This window comes from Trachurus trachurus, assembly GCF_905171665.1.
Source record: "Trachurus trachurus genome assembly, chromosome: 9".
Taxonomy (NCBI): Eukaryota; Metazoa; Chordata; class Actinopteri; order Carangiformes; family Carangidae; genus Trachurus; species Trachurus trachurus.
In genome coordinates, this window is record NC_139895.1 from 34,873,238 (window position 1) to 34,899,605 (window position 26,368).

The 26,368-nt window shown below is 43.5% G+C and overlaps 2 protein-coding genes across 2 annotated transcripts in view; one reads left to right on the forward strand and one right to left on the reverse strand.

Moving 5' to 3' along the window:
* The first annotated feature begins 30 nt into the window (after window positions 1–30).
* specc1la (sperm antigen with calponin homology and coiled-coil domains 1-like a) lies at window positions 31–26,085 on the forward strand. The gene is made up of 16 exons (XM_083979209.1): window positions 31–162; window positions 7,645–7,798; window positions 8,090–8,228; window positions 8,971–10,628; window positions 11,797–12,004; window positions 12,248–12,321; window positions 13,233–13,408; window positions 14,077–14,240; window positions 14,563–14,702; window positions 16,388–16,478; window positions 17,056–17,148; window positions 17,244–17,403; window positions 18,927–19,029; window positions 22,841–22,957; window positions 23,727–23,786; window positions 25,930–26,085. The coding sequence occupies exons 2-16, from the start codon at window positions 7,682–7,684 to the stop codon at window positions 26,017–26,019; spliced, it is 3,390 nt and encodes a 1,129-aa protein (XP_083835335.1). The 5' UTR covers window positions 31–162; window positions 7,645–7,681; the 3' UTR covers window positions 26,020–26,085.
* Window positions 18,461–26,368, reverse strand: part of LOC310991494 (uncharacterized protein) — a 98,236-nt gene continuing 90,328 nt past the window's right edge. The window contains exon 6 of the transcript XR_014595628.1: window positions 18,461–18,573. The gene's annotated coding sequence lies outside the window, so the exon portion shown is untranslated. The remainder of the gene's footprint in view (window positions 18,574–26,368) is intronic.

Below are 26,368 nucleotides of genomic sequence, written 5' to 3' on the forward strand. Positions count from 1 at the left end.
GATCATCCGGCTGCTGCCAACAGAAAGGAGCTGACATCCGACACCGATGCTGCCTGCTGCCGACTCTAATTTTGCGGGATTATCGAACTGTTATCGACTGCAAATGGACTTTAATCGGACTTTCACTGGTCTCTCTAAGACGGCACATTAGCAGAACCTCAGGTATGGATGTTTTTATCACGTTACGGCCACAGCGCTGCCTCTTTGCCGGCTAAGCTAACATTGTTAGCCTAACGGTAGCATTAGCCACCTACAGCTTTGGTGTGTCCCACTGACAGCTGAGGGAAACCCACACACACCGAGAACAACACACACACACACACACCTGTGCTAACCTGTGTTAACCCGAGTTAGGTTAACTGTGCAGACTATCTGTGTGTTGGTTTAATTTAGTTTGAACAGTGTGATAATTTGTTGTTTTAACCCTCAAACCAGATTGTAACTCAGCTGTCAAGCTGGTAAAAGTCACCGGGACCTACTCTGAAATATTTCAAAATAAGGCTTTGCAGTGTATTGACATGAAGCACTAGTGTCCTTCAGCATTTACTGAGTGTTTTTATAACACTATACAGCGACTGTGACTGAGCTGAGATTGTTTCCTCTATAATGGCAGTTTTTAACGACGGCAATGTTTTTTCTACTGTATCATTTAATCTCTCTTGTTATTCTGAGCAATAGTTTTTAATTATGCAGTACATGTGGACAGACCTTCATACTGGTTGTCTGCACGTTTTAGTAATGTGAATATGTATAAATAAGAATATGAAGGTAACTTTGGTTGGACTTCAGTGAGTTTGGCTGTAAAGGCTTTTGAAGCTGAGAACAGCCTACGGTTCCCTTATAGCTTTAAATACAATAAAAACATTGTATGGTATCAGACTTAATATACAACATTTTCATCAAAACTTGATGTTTATTGGAGGTTTGATTTAATAGGCCTAATTGTACTAGTTTACGTGATTTTTTTTAATGAAGGGCGGCGCTTACGTGTCTAGTTCGGTGCTTTTGTTTTGAAAGCGCGTGTCCAAACAGGAAGTGAAATGACTGAAATTCCCTGCGTGCCTGACCTCAAAGCTAACTAGCTATTTGGGTTATCTTCTTGTTTTAAAGTTTCCATTTGTCCCCCAGTACAATAGTATCATAGTCCCTCACCCCACAGAGTGCAGTAGTTGTCATTGCCGGGGAAGGTTTGGTTGATAAAGCACGTGCTGCTTTAACTGAATGACACACTGGTGTGGCTAACGTTAGCCGTGTTACTGCTAATGTAGGTGTAGCCAAGAACAATGTAAATTTACCATTCCCACGAGAAGAGTCAACAGTGAAGGGAGGGTGACAGTCATCACTTCATGTGGTCTGTACTGCCACTGCAGAGCTCCTATCTCTCTCTGTGTGTGTGTATGTGTGTGTGTGCATTCATTCTCCCTCTCTACTTGATGTCTCTAGTTGATCTAATATCTTCTTTAACCAGAGGTGACCACAGATGTTCCCCAGCTTTCCTGGAATAGCTTGGAAAGAGCAATATTTCACAGCCCACTCTTTCACTCCACGTCCAGGAGATAGCTATGACTTATGAGATCCTCCTCCTTGGCTTTGTCTGCTCCTGTGCTGTGCTTTTCGAGAAAAATATTTTGAGGAAAGCTCCTCGGTCCTGGAAACTTTGCCCCCAGGTGACACGGAACAGGGGGAAAAACAGCAGCGCGTCCCGATCACAGGTTTTTTCCACACACTGTGCTGATGAAGAGGAGGGTGATTGATACCTCACAGTCATACTATGGGTCAATACAGTCTTCACTTCAGCATATCAATGCTATCTTATATGATGGTAAAGAAGTCAGTGTTATAGCAGCATTGATATCACAATATTTGCTGGTATCTTTTATCTGAAGGCTGTATCATTTAAAAATGGTTTTATAAATTATCTTTTGGGTTTGTGTTTTAATAGTGAGGCATATTTTGGAAAAGTCAATTCAAAGGTTGACAGTGTCTGCTCTGTCTCCGGCAGTCTGGTGCCTGCTTGTCCTTGTGCACACAGTCCCCCTTGTAGAGTTTTTTTTTTTTTTTTACTGGAGACGCCACCACAGGAAGCTGATGTTATGGCAAGGAAGTGCCTCCCCGCAGTTAAAGCATGAATAAGGAAGGAGAGCAGGGAAGGGGTATTTATGAGTTAGTGGACCACCACCACCACCTCCTCCTCTTCCTCGGCTGTTTCTTCTTCGTCCCCCTCCGTCTCAGTGGCATGCTTTTGTTCAGCTGTCTCCCGAGGAACACTACACACACTTGTTCCTTTGGTCAGTCCTGGATCAGATCCATTGCATTCATTAACACTGAAATCAAATACTGCGGCTCCATTTAATTTGAATCGGGACAAGTGTTATTAGCTCCCAGCCTAGTGCAGCGGTGTGCAGTCGGCAGCACAAAACCTCTTCTAAGTTGATGTTGTCATTTAACACATCAAACACAAATAGTTGTTTACAACCTACATCTCTTTGCAGAGAAAGTGATTGTCTTTTTTATATTTAATGGGCAAAGTGACTCCTTAGATTACCTAATTTAAAGGGATAGTTCAACATTTTGGCAAATTGGCCCATTGCCATAATCCCTATAGTTTTAGGAGTAGGTTTGTTACCTTTAATTGTCAGTGCAAGCTATTTTTTGAACGGCGGAGCAGAGCCGTGAGCTGCTCAGAGCTATGCTACGGAGGCTAGTGGGATTTCTTGATTTTTGTTTCATCAAACTCATTAAATACACAATCCAACAACTCCAAAACGCTCTGGTGGACAAGTTGTGACCTGCACATTCACCACACTATGAGATAATAACAGAACGTTACGAGACAGAGTTGTTTTCGAGGCAAATGCAGAGACTGCTTGCTGGAAAAACTGCTCCCGACGGGAACGCGCATCAGCGGTTTTGCATGAATTTCCCTTGAAAAAAACTCTGTCTTGTAACGTTCCGTGGCTTGGTGAATGTGCAGGTCACAACTTGTCCACCAGAGAGTTTTGGAGTTGTTAGATTGTGTATTTGATGAGTTTGATGAAGGAAACCAAGAAATCCCATTAGCCTCTGTAGTGTAGCTCTGAGCAACTCTGCTCCGCCGTTCTAAAAATATCTTGCACCGACAATTAAAGATAACGAACCTACTCCTAAAACTATAGGGATTATGGTAATGGGCCAATTTGCCAAAATGTTGAACTATCCCTTTAACACAATACTGTCCTCTTGGTCACTTGTATATTATTAAGTCCAACTATCATCTTTGCTTTTCAGCAGATTTATGTAGTTGGCAACGAATCTCCTTGGCTAATATGTAAGAAAATTTCTGACACTGTCAGACAAACCTGATGGACTGTGAGTGTGACCTTTCCATCCCCGCGCTGTTTATCAAAGATCTTGGCTTTATTTAAAGATCAATGAATACATCACAGTGTCATGAGCAGAACAGGCAGACCAGCGACGTGGAGTCACTGGGAGAGTTCTTCTATATCACACAAACAGCATTGTTTTTGACTGTGTGATTCATCACAGATGTCGGGGTAAACTACCAGCGGAGCAGCTCGTTTCCATGACCTTTTTTTTTTTTTTTTTTTCAAACTGAACCAGCTCAGAGTTGACAGGCCGGTGTGTCTGTAGATTAAAGGGGCTCGGAGATGATCCGCAGCCTCACAAAGCTTTGTTTTGTCGTGGGTCGTGTGTAGACCTTCATCCTGAAGCGCGCGCTGCTCTGCAGAGCGGGAGAGTGAAAGAAAAGGCAGCTGACTCTGCCCCATTTAGCTGCTCTGTCGGTCCCCCAGCCTGCACTGCACTCCCATGTTTATTCAGATCCAGTGAAAAGGCTTTGCGCTGTAGCTCGCAGCTCTCGGCGTCAGACATCTGCTTTGACACACGTTCAGCTATTCAGAAAACTGGCCGGCTGTTGAGAGCACATGTCAGCGCTGGGAGAAAACGCCCTGCACGGCTGAAACATATGTGTTATAGATGAACGGATTCATATCGACATTCAAATAACTGACCACAGGCAGCACATAGTTGTGATAAGAGGTCATGTAGAAACTGGGTCCGGATGTGCTACATATCTGAGTATGACATCATAAGGACGAGCTATAAAGATTAGATGACTGTACTATACAATTTTCTGAATACAGTAGATTGTCTTTATTAGTTAATCTGCTTTATAGCATCAGTAAATAGTAGAAAATGCTGATGTCACCAAACTGTCAGGAGTAAAAAATCAGCCAACCAAATCTGGTGATTGAGAAGTTAAACATGCATGACGACATTCACTAGAGCAAAGGACTAATTATTATCACACTAGCTGATGATTAACTCGCTGACTGTCAACTAATCGATTCATTGTGATGTGATGTGTGTGATGTGAGTGCTGACTGGAACACAACAACAAAAGTTTTCCACACAGTTATTTATAGCTCCAGCAGCTCACAAACAGCTTCAGGCAGCCGGTCAGATAACTGTACAGATGAAAACATGTGTCCTCCTCTAAGTACGAGGTTAGCTGGATATAAAAAAAACTCACCTATTCAGTTTAGTGTCATTTGATTTGTGTGGCACCGAATTACAACCTAGATTATCTCAAGACAGTTTACAAGGTGAGGTCAATTCCCTTCCAGTCAGCCAGCAGTCTGATTTCCCACACGTTTTCGAAATACACTGTTGCCCTATAAAGCTGGAATTATTTTTTTTACCTTTTCTCATGAAATGTGATTTATTCTTGATAGATAAAGTGTATAAAGTGATATATCAAAACTGGTAACTGGGACTCAGTATGTGATCATTGCACCTGGTCAAAGATGATGACCGATGTCTATAAATTAGGGCTGGGCCAAAAAAAAATCGATTTTTATATTAATGAAAAAAAGATTTTTTTTAAATTTAAATTTAAATTTTTTTTTTAAATTCTTTTTTTTTGGGGGGACGACCAATCTTTATTGTACGATCATGTATTCTGTGCCATTACACTCGACAAAGTCAAACCGGCCTGTTGTGTTCTTTTGTTCACAGATATCTATGTGAACAAACAAACACAACAGACAAACTGTTGTGATGTGTGTATTGTTTTTTGTAAATATGACTTATGATGTATTGTCAAGTGTTTGGTTCAACCTGCTCTTGTTTAAGGACAGAAAATCACAATAATTGAAATATAAAATCGCAATAGCCTACTTGTTTAATCAGAATCGCAATTTAAATCGAATCGGGACCCAAAAATCGTTAGAGAATTGAATCGGCACAAAAGCATATCGGTCCCAGCCCTACTATAAATGGAAGTAAAACGAGGAATGTGTCTGAAAACAGAATTATTCCAACTTTATAGGCAACAGTGTATATCGGAAAAACATAAAAAAAACTAGCAAAGCGCACCTACTGGATGAAAGACGCACAAACTCAGTCCATTCAGAGTGTTATGAGAGCTGAGTGTGTCCTACAGGACAGTAAATACATCATATACCTCTGCACCACGGGAGCCACAGAGCTCAGCTGCATAGTCCAACCAGCTGAGACACATTAGTTGTTATTTCCTCCATATGTCGTTGTTTGTGTGCAGCTCTTTGTAAACCTACACAGAACAGTGTGTATGGTCTGATGGCATTTGACATGTGTGTGTGGTTTCTTTTTATTTTACAGTTTAGTAACCGTGTTATAGAGACCCTCAACTTGTGTGTGTGTGTGTGTGTGTGGGGGGGGGGGTGTTCACCCCACATTTTTATCTGTAAATGTAATCAGACTCCTCCTAAACTTTAGAGCAGTGTGTGTTTTGTGTGGCTGGGTTGTATGAAGGAGGCGTAGCTCCGACCTCAGCATCTACGTCAGCGGAGGCAAAGGTTAATCGGACAGAAATAACAAGCCCAAATGAATCCAGCCTTGACGGTGGAAAAAAAAAAAGAAAAAGAAGGAAAAAAAAGCATCACATGTGTGCGTGGAGGAGAGGATTTGGTGCAGGATGACAGATTTAAAGTAACACCTGTGTCAAGGAAACACAGCTGGGATCAGGAACGTATTTGTTTTCTAATGAGGAGCAGTTGCGGCGGAGCGGCAGGTTAGACTCGGATCAGATGTGCAACTATTGTGTGCAGATACCCCCCCCCCCCCCTGCCCCCCTCATCTCCGGCTGTATCAGATTTTAATTGTTGATTCATGGTGTGTATTTATTTATCCAAGACTCTAGGAACGGTTTCAGTCAGTGCATTGTCTAAACACTTTGGCTCCCACTCCGCCGCGCCAGACGGCCTCTCACGGCGCTCTATTTAAAGTCTGATTTTTCCCAATGATACACCTGATTATATTTATTTCTCATTTCCAAACAACAAAACCCTTTTCTCAGGAAAACAAACGCAGCACTGACTCAGAGACAGATTGTAGCTGAGCTTCCTGTGTTTAATAAATCACTTCAGCTCACTTTTTCCCCTTACGGGAACTCGGAGACATCCAAGTCTTTGCTAAAGTACTTTACTCTTTTGTCTCCAGCTGTGTCCCAAACCACTTTTCTTTTTTTTTCTTCTTGCTATCGTGGCATCAAGTCATGAACAATACTGAATAACGCCTCTTGTGTTTTTATACAAGGTTTAGTCTTTCGGTTGCAGCCAGTTTCAACACCTTCTCCCCTGCCAGATTAACATAGTTTATTGGCATCATGACGCCGGCATAGTTGTAGAATATTCTGGTATCATGTGTTACTCATTTTGAATCATCATAACCCACCGATGAATTCAAGAATTTGACCTCATTAAATAGTTATTAGAAATCATTTCAGGTTGTTTAAACAGCAAGAGTGATTGTGAAGTGCCTGTGAATACAACTTAGGCAGACATGATGGCATTAAAGGATTTGTTGCCAGTGCGGGATGAGATGCAGCGCATCGGAGCGGCTGGCCGGTAACAGACTAACGGACTCGCATATTTTTGCCTCCCAAAATATGACGGACGGTTTGAACTCTCCCTTTGATGTGTGAGGGTATCTGCTTTTTCCTTTTTTGGGCTCTGCTGCTCCTGGTGCACATGGCTGGAAAAACAAAACCCTTAGTTGGTCGTCTGAGGTGAAAACTGTGAGACCCAGTCCTCCCGCTGATGAATGTATACAGATTGCAGCAACCCACCCACACTGATTGAACCCAAGTGTCCATCAGGGTCGTCATTGCTGCAGTGTAGCTCTAAAGCCGTGAGGGCGATCACAAACACACGAGAGCCATCTAGTGGAGACACGTGGAAGCCTCTGGTTCGAGTGTTTATCTTGCATTCCTGTGTCTGGGGTGGTCCTGCAGCTGTCCTAACAGCTACCACACATAACTGCAGCGAAGACTAAATGATTTAAGCTGCAAGTGTCAAAGTATCATAAAGCAAATGTGAATAAACAGAAGCATTAACTACAACTTCCACATAAATTAATTATAGTAGAGATCAGGAGCAAAGGTTGAATTATCCACTGGTGTCCAGAGACCATGGTGAGTGAACCTCAGCCTAAAAAATCACAGAGACAGAGGAGGTTTCTCGGAGCGCTCGGCTGCTCGGTGTGGTCTCAGCGTTTTCTCGTGTTCGGGGAGCAGAGTCTGTGGAAAGAATTCCTCTTCCATGGAAGCTCTGCTCTGCTCGCTGACATACGTTACCTTTCTCCTCCCCTCCTTTTTGTGCACAGATTGAGCTGTAAATGTATCGGCGTCAGGGAGCTCAGCATGAAGAAGTCGGTGCGGCCAGCGGCGAGTAAGGCGAGCGGAGACCGAGGGAAGGCCGAGGCCGCCGGCACCGGGAAGCCAACAGCCAAGTCCGGCACCACAGCGCCCCTGTCTAAGGTAAAGACACTCACCTGACCAGTCAGCAGCTGATGCATGTGGCTGTTCTGTAATTTTTACATAGTTTTCATTTTATTTTTAATAGCCTACTGTGGTTTTTTTTTTTAATTATTTCAGTTTACTAAATTATCTTTTCACTGCCAGTCTTAGTATTCATTAACTATACTGTATACCACAGTGTGGACATACTGACTGGCCGAGTGTATAACTACATGAACGCAGTGGAGAGAGACCTGGCTGATGCATGTTGCTGTTGTGCTTTTTGACTCTGTTGTGTGTTTGTGCTTTCAGGTGAAAAGCAATGATGATCTGTTAGCAGCCATGGCCGGAGGAAATCCCACATCGGGCAGCGCTGTCGCCAAGTCCAAGAGGACCGCCTCCATCGGGACCAATGCTAACAACCTAGACAGCAAGCCAAAGACAACATCAGGTATAGCTACAGTCTCCAAATCCCTAGATTATCATTTCATGATTTACTGCAAGTTATTAAAGGGATAGTTCAACATTTTGGCAAATTGTCCCATTGCCATAATCCCTATAGTCATAGCAGTAGGTTCGTTACATTTAATTGTTGGTGCAAGCTATTTTTAGAACAGCGGAGCAGAGCCGCGAGCTGCTCAGAGCTACGCTACGGAGGCTAATGGGATTTCTTGGTTTCCCTCATCAAACTCATCAAATACACAATCCAACAACTCCAATACGCTCTTGTGGACAAGTTGTGACCTGCACATTCACCACGCTATGAGATAATAAGGGAACGTTATGTGATGGAGTTGTTTTCGAGGCAAATGCAGAGACTGCTTGCTGAAAAACTGCCCCCGAGGGAAACGCGCATCAGCGGTTTTGCATGAATTTCCCTCTAAAACAACTCTGTCTCGTAACGTTCCATTATTATCTCATAGCGTGGTGAATGTGCAGGTCACAACTTGTCCACCAGAGCGTTGTGGAGTTGTTGGATTGTGTATTTGATGAGTTTGATGAGGGAAACCAAGAAATCCCATGAGCTTCCGTAGCGTAGCTCTGAGCAGCTTGCGGCTCTGCTCCGCCATTCTAAAAAGAACTTGCACCGACATTAAAGATAACGAACCTACTGCTATGACTATAGGGATTATGGCAATGGGCGCATTTTCCAAAATGTTGAACTATCTCTTTAACGCTCCCTCTCCCACCAGGTACTACGTCCAAGCGTACGACATCCTCCACTTCTAAGGAGCCAAACTCGACACGAGACCGTCTCCGGACGTCCAGGACATCAGCCACTAAGAAGCAGTCGGTATCGGGGACTGTGACGGGCGATGCGGCCTCAGGGAAGCGCTCTCGCAGCCAGATCCCGACGGAGTCCGAGGGCCGCATGAGCAAGTCCAAGTCAGACGGCCAGATCAGCGATAAGGTGGCTTTGGAGGTGAAAGTAAAAGACTTGTTGGGTTTGGCTAAAAGCAAAGACGTGGAGATCCTGCACCTGCGCAGCGAGCTGAGGGACATGAGGGCCCAGCTCGGTCTGGGAGGGAAAGAAGAAGAGCCGCCGCCGCCGCCGCAGGAGGAGGAGGAGGAAGTCGGGGAGGAAGAGAAGCCCCAGGTTTCAGCCATCACAGCGGCCGACGTGGAGTCCACTCTGATCCTCCTCCAAGAGCAGAACCAGGCCATCAGAGAGGAGCTCAACCTGCTGAAGAGCGAGAACCGCATGCTGAAGGACCGGCTCAACGCGCTGGGCTTCTCTCTGGAGCAGAGGCTGGACGGCTCCGACAAGCTCTTCAACTACGCCTCCCTCAGCCCGGACCACCTGGCGGCGTGCAGCGTGCAGAGCGACGGCGGGGGCACGGGCACGCTGACCTCCTCGGTGGAGGGCTCGGCCCCGGGCTCTCTGGAAGACCTGCTCACCGGACACACGCACGGGGGCTCGGCCGACAACCTGGACAGCGAGTCCAGCGAGGTCTACCAGGCCGTCACCTCCAGCGACGACGCCCTGGACGCCCCCTCCGGAGCGTCCTCGTCCTCCGAGTCGGAGTGCGCGCCCAGCAGCAGGGACCGCTCGCGGAGGGGCAGCAGTGGCAACGCCAGCGAGGTGTCGGTGGCCTGCCTGACGGAGCGCATCCACCAGATGGAGGAGAACCAGCACAGCACGGCCGAGGAGCTGCAGGCCACGCTGCAGGAGCTGGCCGACCTGCAGCAGATCACGCAGGAGCTGAACGGCGAGAACGAGCGGCTCGGGGAGGAGAAGGTCATCCTCATGGACTCGCTGTGCCAGCAGAGCGACAAGCTGGAGCTCTACGGCCGCCAGATCGAGTACCTGCGCTCCCTCCTGGACGAGCACCACATATCCTACGTGCTGGAGGAGGACATCAAGAGCGGACGCTACATGGAGCTGGAGCAGCGGTACGGCGACCTGGCGGACAACGCCCGCTTCGAGAGAGAGCAGCTGCTGGGCGTGCAGCAGCACCTGTCCAACACGCTGAAGATGGCCGAGCAGGACAACGCCGAAGCCCAGGAGATGATCGGGGCGCTGAAGGAGAGGAACCACCAGATGGAGCGCATCATGGACTCGGAGAGACAGGACCGCTCGGCCATGGCGGCGGCGCTGGAGGAGTACAAGGCGGCGGTGAGCAGCGACGAGGCGGAGCTGAGCCGCTGCCGGGCGCAGCTGGACCAGGAGAGGCAGAGGGTGGCCGAGCTGTACTCGCTCCACACGGCGGGGGACAAGAACGACATCTGCCAGCTGCTGGAGGGGGCGCGGCTGGGGAAGGAGGAGGCCGAGGCCAAGGCGGCCAAGATGCAGAAGGAGGTGGAGCAGGCCCGCGGAGAGCTCAACAGGATGCAGGAGACCTTCGCTAAGGTCAGTTCACACCTGAGGCCTGGAGAGATGACATGTGAAATTAGAGCACATTACTTTTAAAAAAGTAATTATCTTTCTTTCAAAATTATTTTTATTGAATTTTCCTTGGATGCATTTATATCAACTGTCACGGCACACAGGATTTAATCCAATACATCCATAAAATTAAATAGGTGAGTACAAAAGTAATAATAATACCAAGATTATATAGAATCAAAAAATACCAAAACAATGCAAGTAGAATATAATATGAAAAATAACAATATATGAGAAAAACTGAACATTTGTTTTAGATGAAACCGAAATAGAAGAAAAAAATGGAAAAAAGGACAATGAGACACACATACAGTTAGTTAAAGTTACTAGTTACCTTCCTCAAAAAGTAACTGAGTAAGTAACTGAATTACTACATTATAAAAGTAACTAATTACCAGGAAAAGTAACTATTGTGTTATTGTATAAAATGCTCAAATATGTCCAATTACTTGGACTCGCCCCCCCCCATACCTCCCATTTATCTGAACTAACCAACTCACTCAGTATTCCTCTGCACTGGCAGGCTCCGCGATGTTACTGATGGTTAGTTCCAGATAAACAGCTTTTTTCCCAGTAGTTGATAACGTAAATAACATTCACTTTACACGTAAAAAACGTACACTTTAAATGTAAATAATGTACGCTTTACACTTAAGACGGGACTTCTTGAGTCAAGTGACGGCACATTTTATTGTCAGTAATAGTAATGGCGTTGTAACGGGGGAAACAGTAACTTTTTTGATCACTCGTTACTGAAAAAAGTAGTGCCATTATTTTATAATGCGGTTATTTTATAATGCGGTTATTTTATAATGCGGTTATTTTATAACGCGGTTATTTTATAACGCGCTTATTCCCATCACTGTCTGTCACAGAGACAGTGTCGAGGTTAAACATAGATAGATGTTTGACCTGAATTCAATTTAGGATGTAGGAGTTTTCTGGGCCACTGATCTGTGCCAGGTTACTCAGAGTCGAAGCTCCTTGTGTGTACCTCACCATCATACACACACATACACCTCCGTCCTATTACGGTGTGACACTGCCGAGGCTTTGTTGTACATTAGCGGGCTAATTACCTCATTGCTTGTTAATAATTAAATGAAGGACGCTCCTCATCCTGTGTGTGCAGCTGGACAGGGAGTACAGGGACTTCCAGGAGCAGGTGCAGCAGCAGATGTCGGAGCAGGAGTGCACGCTGGAGAAGCAGCGCGTGGACCTGCAGGAGAAGGAGACGGAGATCGCCGACATGAAGGAAACCATCTTTGAGCTGGAGGACGAGGTGGAGCAGCACCGAGCGCTCAAGCTCCACGACAACCTCATCATCACGGACCTGGAGAGTAAGAAGCAGCACCGACCTCAGAGCTCGCTCAGAGCACAGATCCTGTTTGTGTGAAATCTAAACCAACATCCTGACGTTTGTATTACGCTCAAAAAAAAAAGAAAAAAGTTTTAATCTCCTGCCATCAAACGTCTGTCAGACTTCCTCCGCTCAGACGTCTGTGGTGTGTAAGTGTTGAGTCGGCTGACTCTGTGGCCTGTTGGCGCCATCATTAACAGCCTGTATGTTCTTCCCCTCTCAGACTCTGTGAAGAAGCTGCAGGACCAGAAGCACGACATGGAGAGAGAGATTAAAATCCTCCACCGCAGACTGAGGGTGAGCTGCTGCACCAAATAACTTAGCAAATTACAGTATAATGCAAGAGAAAAAAAGAGACAGACAGTGAGCTGAACTGCAGCAACTTTTATCTTAAAGGGGTAGTTCAATATTTTGGCAAATTGGCCCATTGCCATAATCCCTATAGTTTTAGGAGTAGATTCGTTACCTTTAATTGTCGGTGCAAGCTATTTTTAGAACGGCAGAGCAGAGCTGCGAGCTGCTCAGAGCTACGCTATGGAGGCTAATGGGATTTCTTGTTTTCCCTCATCAAACTCATCAAATACACAATCCAACAACTCCAAAACGCTCTGGTGGACAAATTGTGACCTGCACATTCACCACACTATGAGATAATAACAGAACGTTACGAGACTTGCATGAATTCACCTCGCAAACAACTTCATCTCGTAACATTCCGTTATTATCTCATAGCGTGGTGAATGTGCAGGTCACAACTTGTCCACAAGAGCATTTTGGAGTTGTTGGATTGTGTATTTGATGAGTTTAATGAAGGAAACCAATAAATCCCATTAGCCTCCGTAACATAGCTCTGAGTACGCAGTTCACGGCTCTGCTCCGCCGTTCTAAAAATAGCTTGCAATTAAAGGTAACGAACCTACTCCTAAAACTATGGGGATTATGGCAATGGGTCAATTTGACAAAATGTTGAACTATCCCTTTAAATGGTAGATTCATCTGATAATTATCATTAATCTTTACACTTACACAACAGTTTTCATTCACTATTGCTGCTCCCATCAGCTCAGTCTCAGGCCCCGAGTGACCGAAACGATTCATCAATACTGCTTCAATGATCTAGTTCATCATTTAGCCTAAATATATTTCAGCTCTCTGCTGTTGTCTCATCGTTTGTGTGTGTGTGTGTGTGTGTGTGTCTGTGTTTACAGGAGGAGTCAATGGAGTGGCGTCAGTTCCAGGCTGATCTGCAGACGGCTGTTGTCATTGCTAATGACATCAAGTCGGAAGCCCAGGAGGAGATCGGAGACTTGCGGCGCCGGCTGCAGGAAGCGCAGGAGAAGAACGAGAAGCTGAGCAAAGAGCTGGACGAGGTCAAGAGCCGCAAGTAAGAGAGAGAGACGTGTGGAGCGGCTCGGCCGCACTGTCATCATCTGTCTCCTGTTTCCAAACAAAACCGAGGGGCATGTAGCTGCTTATTTGATTACGGAGCAGGACGGTCATGAGGGGATTCACCCCTGTTCCTCTTTCACAGGGCAGAAATGACCATCACAGACCCAAAGAGAAAATCACAGCTAATACATTATTAATTGTGATTTGATTATATGTATTAAGTATGTACTCGCCCCAACCAAACCATAGGGTCGAGTAAGGTTATTATAGTTTTGACATTTTAGTGATTTAGTTTTAGTGAGTTTAACAAGTGATCAAACAGTTTCAGTTTAGTTAATATTTCGTTTTAGTCTTAGTTTTTCAGGTATTAGGAGGAAAGCTTTGATTCGTAGAAGCTTAAAAGGAAAAAGAATGCATGACACCAACTATGGTGTAACCAAGTCCTTGAATTTAAGTCTTTAACCATCACCCAGAGCTAAATCAAGAGTAAAACTTTAAATGGTCTGCGTTCGAGAGAGAAAATGAAATGACAACAAAATCAATACTGTTGTTTTCTATTTTTATTTCAGTTTACTTAATTATTTTTTCACTGTTAGTCTTAGTTTTGATGTACTGTAATAACCACAGTGTGGACATACTGACTGGAGGCTGTGTGTTTCCCAGGCAGGACGAGGAGAGAGGCCGAGTGTATAACTACATGAACGCAGTGGAGAGGGACCTGGCTGCTCTCAGACAGGGGATGGGTCTGAGCCGCCGGTCCTCCACCTCCTCTGAGCCGTCGCCCACTGTCAAGACACTCATCAAGAGCTTCGACAGCGCCTCCCAAGGTGCCACACAACACGCCACACAACACACCACACAATGAGAAGACATCAGTTCTGCATCATTGATTTCTCAAGTTGAACAAAGTTTGAGATTGTAATAATATAAAAAAAAAAGGATAGAGGATGATGGATGGAGTGTTTGAGAGAGTGGACAAACTAAACCACATTCATGTGCCAGTGCTAATCTGTATCCTGTTTATTTTTCAGTTCTTGTTTATTCTTAGCTCAGAAATGGTTCACACACATTTTATAGACAAGTTTCCTGATGCAGGAGCTGAACAGAGCCACATGTGACTATAACTGTCCCTTCTCCGTGTCATCTCAGGTCCACCTACCAACGGTGCCGCCGCTGTGGCCCCGGTGGCCCCGACGACCCCGTCGGCCCCGGCTACACCGCTGCCACGCACCCCCCTCAGCCCCAGTCCCATGAAGACGCCTCCAGCAGCTGCTGTTTCACCCATACAGGTAGAGGAGGGAAGACTCTCTGTTGACAACATTTTTCGTCCTTAATTATGAACTTCATTGTACATTATGTGGAAAGGAGTCTTTTCTCTTGTTTAATTTAATTTATTTAGTTATTTATCAGGGACATTGCTCAATACATACATTGTGCCAGATTTTGCTATACACTAATTTCCTTCTGCAGTCCCTGGGCACAGACAACGGTAAACAACATGAGAGCAAAAAACTTCTAAAAACAGTTATATCCATATATATTATCATTATAATCCAACATCTGAGATTCCATACATACATTAGTTAAAGCAGAAGTAAGCAGATTTTTTGTGTTAATATAAGTCTTAAATAGTTCTATCTTCCGACAGCAATCACTTCTATAGAGTGTTTGGTCTGAAACACGGGTCCGTCAGTCACTCTGCTCTGCTGTAAGCCGAGGAGAAAACTTTCCTTGTATCCTACAACCTTTAACCAATGAGGAGAGAGAACGGCATAAAGGGGCGGTCCTCTCTGTGTGTGCAGCCAAGGGATGCGCGTGAATGTGGTGACGTAGGGACGAGGGCGGGGACTGCTCCATCCGCTGACAAGAAGTTAGCCAAAACCACCGGATCGCTTACTTCTGCTTTAAAATACATACACTACAAGTTCATATCCTACCATACATTTCATTGCCTCTTATACATTCACAATCATACATGCACACAGGCCAGACGCACACACATCTACACCCACGCCCACACACACACTCACTGCCACATTATAAATCTAAAAGGGATAGTTCAACATTTTGGCAAATTGGCCCATTGCCATAATCCCTATAGTTTTAGGAGTAGGTTCGAGGTAAATTCATGCAAAACTGCTGATGCACTTTCCCGTCGGGGGCAGTTTTTCAGCAAGCCGTCTCTGTATTTGACTAGAAAACAACTCTGTCTGGTATCGTTATGTTATTATCTCATAGCGTGGTGAATGTGCAGGTCACAACTTGTCCACCAGAGCGTTTTGGAGTTGTTGGATTGTGTATTTGATGAGTTTGATGAGGGAAACCAAGAAATCTCATTAGCCTCCGTAGCGTAGCTCTGAGCAGCTCACGCCTCTGCTCCACCGTTCTAAAAATAGCTTGCACTGACAATTAAAGGTAACGAACCTACTGCTAAAACTATAGGGATTATGGCAATGGGCCAATTTGCCAAAATGTTGAACTATCCCTTTAATATAATGGGTGCAGATATTATAATAAACAAGCCTTTCAGTTGTTCTGCTGAGAGCTGCTCTCTCTCAAAATGTGTTCATCTAAACCACTGTTTATGACAGACACATTATGCACAGATATTAGATGCTGTTTTTATTATTAGTGCAAATGAGTACAGCTTCAAATCTGAGGATGTCCACACTGAGATGATTTGTTTCACACCTTGCTGGTTTGTTAACCCGCAGGGAGGCAGGCGAGATGTAAATGAGTAAAATGATTCATCAGTTATCTGAGCTTTTTTAATTATTTGTTTATTTATTCCTCTGAAGAAGCAGGAAGTAGACGCTTTCACAAATAAAAAAAAACTTCAGAATCACTGGATTAAGACAGACAAAATCACATCTTCCAAAAACTTTCAAGAAAGGTCACATGTTTTGAGTTGTGTTTCTCTTCTCACCAAGACTGTTGAGTATAATTTGTATTTTTTTTTTCCTGACTGTTTCAGAGACACTCCATCAGTGGGTCGATGTCGGCACCCAAGCCGCTCTCCTCACTGAGTGACAAGAGGCCCAGCTACACAGACATCACAATGCCAGGTGAGGCAGCAGCTGGTTCAATACTCTCCATCTATTGACTTTACAATGTCTCTAGAAAAAGGCAGAACACTGTCCTCTTAATTATGGGTAACACACAGGATGAGGCAGACTCCGCTGCACTTCTATCACAGTAAACAATCCGAGTGGTTGATGGGATGGACTGTCCCCTCTCTCATGAGAAATAAAGGCCGAGTGCTTCCCCAGGGCCTGTACTTGGGAGTTTTAGCAGGTACTCTGTGCTGACTCAGTTTTCTCAGTTCATCGAAACACTAGAGAGGAAGATAAGAGGGAAATGACGAGCCACAATGAGCTGCAGCATTTCCACTCAGTTCATTCTCACCAGTAATGAGTTCAAGTGTCTCATGTGAACGTGCAGACTTGGCTACAGCCTCCAGAGTTCAGTTTATGTTTCTCTGATTTATAGTTTTCATGCTGAGCGGGTTTGGCCTCGTGTGTTGGTATTCCCTGAACTCAGATGGGGGCTGGAATGTGGCTTTTCACTGACCCTGCTGCGTCTAATGTCAGAGGAAGACCTTATAGAAACACTCATACTTGTATGTACGTGATGTGTCCACAGCCGAGCACCTTCTCAGAGGAGCCTCGTCCAGCCGGCCCCAGTCTGTCCTCCAGAGGGTGACCAACACCATGGACTCCACCAAGGCCATCTCAGGTTAGAGACGCAAACCGGAGCGGTAAACGACGACTCGATCTCGTTTCAGTGACAAAATAAACCGTCTATAATCATCTCCCCCCTGTCCCGAGCAGTGTCCCGCAGGAGCAGCGAGGAGATAAAGAGGGACATGTCGGCTCCAGACGGGGCGTCCTCGTCCTCCCTGATGGCCATGAGTGCAGCGTCCTCTCCTCTCTCCCTGTCCTCCTCCTCTCCCACCGCCTCCATCACCCCCACAGCGCGCAGCCGCCTCAGGTACAGTACTTCCTCCTAGAGCTCTGCCTCGCCTCTACCTAAGTAGTGGCTTGTCTTATTCACCTGCAGTGATGGCAATAACGGCGTAATAAAATAACGTCGTTATTTCAGTGACGAGTAATCAAAATAGTTACTGTTTCCCCCGTTTGTAGGTCTGACAGTTACTGACAATAAAATGCGCCACACATCACAAAAAATATGCCTGTTAAAGTGTACGTTACATACACATTTTTTTTCAGTCCATCCAACTAGTCGGAAAAAACTAAAACTCTGGAACTAACCAACTTTTTTTTTTTTTTAATTAATTAATTATTCATTTATTTTTATTTACTTATTTAGAGCCTTGGTTCCCAACCTAGGGTCCAGGCCCCCCTCATGGGGGCGTCAGAGATTTCAGGGGGTCCACAGAGCTTTGTCTGTTCTGAGGTATTTGTGCACAATACACCCAATTAGATAATCAAAATAATGTATAAACAAAGACAATAGGAACAGAAACCTACAACCGACCTACTTATAGGGACATTATGGTTAACTGGTTAGTTCCAGAAAACGGGGGGAGGGGGAGGATGAGTCCAAGTACTTTGACATTTGAGCATTTAAAAAAAGTAGTAACACAATAGTTACTTTTCCTGGTAATTGATTACTTTTATAATATGGTAATTCAGTTATTAAAGCAGAAGTAAGTGATATATTTGTGTTAATATAAGTCTTAAATAGTTATATCTTCCGACAGCAATCACTTACATAGAGTGTTTGGACTGAAACACGGGTCTGTCAGTCACTCTGCTCTGCTCTGAGCCCAGGAGAAAACATTTATCGTATCCTACAGTTTTTATCCAATGAGGAGAGAGAACGGCATGCAGGGCTGTGTGTGCAGCCAAGGGACGCCGTGAATGTGGCGACGTAGGGACGAGGACTGTTATGGTGCGTTCAAGGAAACTCGTATTTTTCCGACCGTGAAGTCGTACCAGTTCGATCTGGTACGAGTTCACCGGTCGGAAGTTACGAGTGGCCGTTATAGTGACTTTCACCGGTAAAACAGGTCGGAAAAACACAAGTGGGTTGCCTGGAACGCTACAAAGTCGTAAGTTGTGACTTGGAGCTGTAATTTACGATTTCAAAAGCCTACCTGGAACGCAGCATTAGCGAAAACGACCGGACCACTTACTTCTGCTTTAACTTTATGACTTTATTTACAGGATAGCCCCTTGAGATGTGCCATCTCATTAACTCAGTTCCCTTTTGGAGAAAGTAACTAGTAACTGTAACTAATTACTTTGTAAAAGTAAAGTGCCCAGCACTGTTCACCTGTCGTCCTGCCCACGCTGTCTATTTAACGATAGTGTGATACTGTGATCATGTCACTGTAGTTGTGATTGATTGGCTGAGAAAACATACGGCCCAGTGATGTCAGCTCTCCCTCTCACTGGGCACACATGCTTTTCCATATAATGTGTTTACCTCTCTGACATAGTAAATCTTCCTAATCTGTGACATGTCTCCTGTGTGTGTGTGTGTTGCAGAGAGGAGAGGAAGGACCCATTGTCAGCTCTAGCCAGAGAGTACGGAGGCTCCAAGAGAAATGCTTTGCTCAAGTGGTGTCAGAAGAAGACCGAGGGCTACCAGGTAGGTTCACCTCCAGTCACTGGAGTCAAAGTAGCTGCAAGTCTTCTCTAGTGGCTGCTGTAGAAATTGAAAATAACAAATGAAGTTAAACACACCAAAAATTAGTTTGTAGATCTGCGCTTTATTGTGAAGAGTCAAAACCACAGGTTTGAAAATGAACAGAATCTGGAGGTGTGAAGTTGGAGAGAAGCGAACCCATCCTTAACACATAATGGTTGAGTTGCATTCTGGGTAATGCTGGCACATGGGAAGGAAAGCGTTGAAAAAAAAGCAAAATGATTGGTCATAAAAGTGCAATACTAAAACAATTGAATACACCTTCCACACAGCTCTACGACAGTCACATATCAGGGTATTCGCAGGGTCGTGACAAGTATTAAAAGGTGATAAATCAAATTTGGGAAAATTAAGACCCTTAAAAAGTATTAAAAAGTCTTTTCACGACTTTATAAAGTCTTAAATATTGAAGGTATTTTTTCTGAATTAGCTGTCCAAGAGTTTGAGTTGTAAAAAACATTGCGGAAGTGTGTGAATTTATTTGTTTTATTTAAAAACAAAGATGAACCAGTTCATGAAAAAGAAAAGAAGATTGTGGTTTTTGTTTTTTTGAGAGTTGAGCAATGTTTTTTTTGTTGATAAACTTTGCCTTTGATTTATTATCCCAGCCTTTTTTGAATTCTGTTGTATCATAGTGGTCTATAGTCTTTATCACAAACGAAAACTGTTAAGTTAAAAGTGTCATTGATGTAAATGGTTACAGCTTGAAGCGGCGGTGAGGTATTAAAAAAAGTTGAGAAGGTATTGAAAAAGTCTTAAAAAGGTATTAGAATTAACTTCAAGATTCCTGTATATACCCTGCACATGTTAGCCAATCATACTGTATCTGTCTCTGGGGTCAATCCAGGTCCATTCATCCCAAATTAAAAACATATCCCAGATCATGTCGTGGATTTGATCAAAATCTTTTCTAACTCTCCTCCAAACCCTGTTTTAGTTTCTCATCAAGCACCTGTTTTTTCACTGTTGTGGACTGAACACCCAGGTACTATAAATAGTTATTAAAAAATAAGAAAGGAAGAAATATGTTTTACCCAAAAGATAAAAATCGTTCATCTTTAAAACGTAGCATCTCCTTAACTGCACTTTCATAGTGTCGATATGATTTCTTTCATATCTTGTATAAAGAAAAAACATATATAGAACGTATACTGTATATCGTCCTATTTGGGCCTTAAAATTTTCTTCTCCATTTAAGTAAAATAAACTCAAAAACTCAAAACACGACGCTGGAAAAGATGGATCTTCAGGTAGAGTTGTCTGTAACTCATTGAGTGCCAGCCCTTTTATAAAATGGTCAGTGCCATGTGCCAGCATTTTGGGGCATTTTGAGTAATATTTCAAGACCCAGAGAATATTTTGTACTATGACTCTGAAAACACCAAATAACTCAAAGGAAAGAGGAGACTCTCTGTTTAACTAGGGAAAAAAACATTTGTTTGTACCTTGTTCCATTCTTGATATATCTTAAGTCAAATAGAGCCTGGTTGCACCAAAAAGACCACTTTTTTTCTAGAAAGCTGAGAAAAATGCATTTTTGTGAAAGAGAGTCTCTCAAGAAAAACAGTGATTTATCCGTTTTAATTTTGGCTTCAAAAACATGTAAGACATCTGAAAATTTCATTTCACATGTTTTTTCATTGTACAAAGAAAAAAAAACCTAAAATACAACAAGTAGGAGTCCTACTCTGCAGAGTGATGCCTGCTCTCCTACTTCTCCTGCAGTTGCTGCCCCCCCGTCACCCTCTCCCTCTCTCGCTTTCGCTTCGGCATTTTGGTACTGATCATCTAGATCAGTTTACCTTTCCTGCCTCCTCCGATCACTTCATGCTGGAGCTATGCTAATAGCCTCCGTGGCTAAGCTTTCCTCCAGCTCCACGTTACACTTGTTCCAGGCTCTGCCCGTCGTTTTTCTCTAGAGATAGAAACTTTTTCAACTTTTTTATCTCTGTACTGATCGCGCTCGTCTTCTTCTTCTTCACTTCTTGCTCTGATCAAATGATGGCAGTCGGCAGAGGTAATGCAGTGTTGAAATAAAACAACATAAGGACACAAAATAACTGTTTTTTAACTCTTTTTTTTTTTTTTTTTTAACTTCCTGAAAATGTAAATTTGTGATTTTAGTTCCTGAAGAATTTTCTTACTTAGTAGTATAGTAGTAGTAGTTTATTATTTCATAGGTAGGTGTTTGGTGTTTGTGCTGTGGTGACGTACAGGTTCTCCGTCTCTGTGCGACGCTTATTTAGCCTGGTTCAGGTTCAGTTATAGTTTGGTTCGTTGCAGACCATACAAGGTCCTTCTAGTTCCTCAGCTCAGTATGCGCACCGTGGGCTGCAGTAGTCTCAGAATAGGAAAGCCGCTCCAATTATTTAGCAATTTACCAACTGTGGCATAATGTGCTGCGTCAGATCATCCTCCCCTCAGCCTCAGTAGTTCTTCATCTGACCTATGAACTCCAAGGCAACTGGGTGTTGGATGATCCTGTCACTCGTTTGACAGAAAAAAGACTCAGTCTAATTAGAAATGGTGACGGTCACTTAGATGATAAATAAAAAAAAAAAAGGCTGGTGCTTCATGTCAGGATGAATTGGCCTTTTTTAAATATGGAAATTCTCATGTGTATTTTGTGGCTCATGGCCAGTTCCCGTCAGCAGCAGCAAGATGACTCGCTGTTTTGTGAAGACGAAGATATCTAAAGAAAACAGCATCTGCAGAGCTAGAAAAACAGTCGGGACAGTCAGGCAGCAGTATTTTCTCTTCTATCGGTTTAGGAGTTTCATGACAGAATTATTAAGCACATTTCAAAGAATGAAAATATATATAATACATGTTTTAAATATTAGTGCTGCTTCCAAAAATGTGGAGGCAGCTGACTCAATGAGCACTCTGCCTGTATGAAACTAAAGATCGGCACAAATGGAATTACACTTTTGCAGACAAAATGTGGTACACAATTTTTTATCAAAAATGTGGTCGGATTTCATGAAAATCTCTCTTACATCAAGGTGTGTTTCTGTCTGTAGCCGCTCTGCTTCCTGCCGAGTGCGATGCTGCTGTTGATACACATGCACGCTGACGGTCGACTCAGATCCCAGATCGTCTGTCTAAACACCAGCAGAGACAATTAACGTCGAAGCGCTGACCTAGAACCGAGTTAAATGACAATCAGCAGGTTCGTCAAGAGCCATCCGCCATATCGAAGTGATGTTTACCCCTTTTAACTGATGGAGGTTGTGGTTGCCATGGGAGCTAAGGTCTTCTCCAGGAAGTGGGCTACATTTAACACATCCTGTGACTCTACCTACCTGACAAAAACACCAGCTCTTCTCTGAATCATTGAGCACAGTCTAGATTATAGTTGTGACAGCGAGGAGATGTGAACGTCTAGTCACATACAGTATAACCTCTGGCCGTTTGCAGCACCTGTAAATCTCTGACTTTCGAGGCCGGCTGACAGGTGATGGGGGACTGGATGATGGATGTTGACACTGCAGCTCTTTGAGCTTAAATCATTTTAAATATCTCTAGGAGAAGAGAATTTATTGTGACTATAACATTGTTGAAGGTGATGTTGAAAGCCTGTGTGACACACAGAGGCAGTGACATTCACGACCTGGGTTCAAATGGTATTCCCTCTTCAGATCAGATAAGAAGCAAAAAATAGATTTTCTATCGATTTTTTTTTCTGCCCCAGACTGTAAATGGTTCTGTTGGATTCGATCAAAGTGAAACTGGATTGACCCGTGTTTTTCAGAACATCGACATCACAAACTTCAGCAGCAGCTGGAACGACGGCCTGGCCTTCTGCGCTGTGCTCCACACCTACCTACCCGCACACATCCCCTACCAGGAGCTGACCAGCCAGGAGAAGGCAAGTGGAGAGCAGAGGAAGAGCGACGCCCACACTGTCCACACTTTATCCCCTCTTACTGTTAAAGGGATAGTTCACCCAAAATTCAAATTTCACTCATTATCTACTCACCCTCATGTCAACTAAGAGCTGTGAGAATTTTCAGAGTCCTCCGTGCCTTCTCTGAGTTACGGGGGGTTCGCGCAACAGTATTTGTCCATATAATGGTTGTGAATGGATACCACTTTTCTTTGTCCAAAAAGACTCACCAAAAAACATCCAAATACCTCCATACTGCTCGTTTGTAATGTCCGTCTTGTATTGAAGCCCCGACATGAGAAATTGTTCCGAAAAAAATTAAATAAGTCTATATTTTAAGCTTGTTTGTAGCGGAAGCTCCCAGTGTCTCAGTTCACTGCTCTTCCTGATTTGCTCTGACCAGCAGAACAATTTCTCATGTTGGGGCTTCAATACAAGAGGGACATTACAGACGAGCAGTATGGAGGTATTTGGATGTTTTTTGGTGTGTCTTTTTGGACGGAGAAAGTTGGTATCCATTGACAACCATTATATGGACAAATACTGCTGCGCGGACCCCCCCCCCCCCCCGTAACTCAGAGAAGGCACGGAGGACTCTGAAAATTCTCACAGCTCTTAGCCGACATGAGGGTGAGTAGATAATGAGTGAAATTTGAATTTTGGGTGAACTATCCCTTTAACACTGTTTCATTGACTTTTTTTTTTTAAGATTCATAAATCTCATTAACCTTCTCCTACTTCTTTTCCTCAGAGGAGAAATTTCACCTTAGCTTTCCAGGCTGCAGAGAGTGTGGGCATCAAATGCACTTTGGTAGGTCTCATATCATTATTCGTTTTGATTTGATATAGTTGTAAAAACAAGAAATGTATAAACTATCATATTTTAAAGGAGACATATTCTGCCCATTTTCCATGAATTAAAATAGTTCCCAGGTGTCTTAAAGACATGTCTGTGACATGCTTTGGTCAAAATACCACAAGGATCAAACATCACAGCTCTTTTCATCCTCTCAAAACAGCCCTGTTCAGAACGGCTGGTTTCAGTGCCTGTCCCTTTAAATGCAAATGAACCACTGCTTGCCCGGCCCCTTTTACCGGTCTCAGGTCGGGGTGGGATTATGGAAATTCAAAAGCTATTTACGTCACTGGAAGACATCTGAGAAAACAGCTCATAAAACCACATGGATTTCAACCTAGGGAGCCTGAAAATTACAGATTTTTTTGTCAATTCTCACATTTTTTGGTGGCTGGAAGGCAAGACAAACACCCAAATAGTTAAAGAGCCTTAGTGATATTTCCATAATACGTCCCCTTTAAAATATCAACATCATATGTACTCACACAGGAAGGCGTAGGCCGGTGTATCTGTCCCCTTTAAGCCGGTGCATATTCTCATTTGCCCAGGTCATAGTATTTCAAAGGAGGTTAAATCGAAAGCAACTGGACAAATAACTAAGTCCAGTTGCTTTCGATTTAACCTCCTTTGAAAAAGAAAAAAAAAAAATCTGTCCCCTTTGTTATTTTTTTAATTGTAGACACATTATTCTGTCCCAGTATTTTCTGATAAGCCCTCATGATTCATGATGTGAATTAAAGTTCAACTCCTGATATTAATCATTCAAGGGTCATTCCAGGGTGACTTTTAGTTTTGTCAGCTGCAGGTCTTCTGTTTTTAGTCTTGTTGTGTCTTCTTTAGGTCATTATTAGTTCAATGATGTGATGCAACCCAGTGTCAAGTAGTGTAACCGATATTCTTTCATAAAGATCTGACTAACAACAGGAGAATAAAACCTGGACTCAGATGTGGAATAAATGTAATTCACTTTTGCAAGTAAACACTTTATAAAAGTTTCTTGACAAATTTTACACAATTTGTCACTTTATTTAGAAAAAAAAGGATATGTCCTGCTCAGTGTTGCCAAGATGTATTCAAATGTAAATATAGAAATACAGCTGGAAAATCTATTTCAATGTTTTCAGAAGGAAGTTTTTTTATTTTTATAAGTACACTTAAATCCACTATACGGCACAAATTTTCACATTTTCAGAGGTATTATGTCTTACTTTTGTTAAAAAAAGGTTTAAATGTAATTTCAAATTATATAAAACTTTACATTCTGACAAATCTGATGCTTTTAAAACATTTTTTTTTTAATTAATTTGATCGGCAAAAGTACATACAATGAGAATTAACAACCACTTATCCCCCCCCCTCCAGTCCTACATAATCTTGTCACAGATCAGTAAGAGTGAGAAATTATACACACCCTTCCTTTTTACCGTAGGCAGATAATAATAAGTAGACAGAAGATAACAACATACAGAGAAGTTTGTCTATAGCAGTGTTTTTCAACCTTGGGGTCGGGACCCCATGTGGGGTCGCCTGAAATGTCCAGTAATTGATACTGATAATTTATTTTTTTTAAACTAATTATTACTCTTTTTAAAATTATAATTAAAAACACCACACACAATTTTAAACAACAGTATTCTATACTTTCACTTTATCGAATATAAATTGAGTTGAAATAAAATGCAGCATATAAAAATATCTGAGCTGGCGCATCTTGATTGAGGGGTCGCCCGAAATTTGTGATGTCAAAACGAAGTCACGAGCCAAAAAAGGTTGGGAACCACTGGTCTAAGGGTTGAAATGACGCAGAGAGGGAAATTAAATATGGTGAGAAGTTAATTGTCAGAGGTGAGCATTTCATTTGTCCTGTAGTGTCTTAACTAATCATACAGCCCCAAACAGGTGTTCCCCTCAGATTATATTTAATTTTCTCCAGGTGTAAGTACAGCATGAGGTCCTTAGGCTTTTAAAACAATAATAAAATAAAAAAAATCTGAATTTCTCATCTTGCCAACTCTTATTGATCACTGACCCAATTTCTTGTCACGTGAAACAATATTCAGTTATTTTTCCTCTTGTTCTGCCTCTGTCTCTGCTGCAGGACATCAATGAGATGGTGCACACGGAGCGGCCGGACTGGCAGAGCGTCATGACGTACGTCACGGCCATCTACAAGTACTTTGAGACCTGACTCCGCCGCCTCCCCCGCCCTGTTCCTGCAGCGCAGCCAGTGCCACGCCAGCCCTCCTGAGCTCTCAGCAACCTTCAGCACCACAGTCAACTGTTATACCTCACTGTACCCCCCCCCTCGCCCTCCCCCCACAGCAAACAGCCAGTCAGGCTGAATGCCGGTTCTCAGTATTACCCAACACTAAAGGCAGAGCAGAGCCTAACTGGACACAGCCGCTCCCCCCACCTCCTCAGCGCAGCACAGGAGGGGCTTTCTGTAGAATAAGGGCTCGCCTGTACGTCTGCTGTTACACCAGTGGGTCACGAGACTCTGGTGACAACATGGTGAACTGTCCAGTCATGTAGATCTG

Excerpts from the sequence above, each read along its gene's own strand:
- specc1la (XM_083979209.1), top strand. The coding sequence starts at position 7,682 with ATGAAGAAGTCGGTGCGGCCAGCGGCGAGTAAGGCGAGCGGAGACCGA. Across the intron at positions 17,404-18,926 it reads ACAGCGCGCAGCCGCCTCAG|AGAGGAGAGGAAGGACCCAT; the intron begins GTACAGTACTTC and ends TGTGTGTTGCAG. Across the intron at positions 23,787-25,929 it reads TGGGCATCAAATGCACTTTG|GACATCAATGAGATGGTGCA; the intron begins GTAGGTCTCATA and ends TCTCTGCTGCAG.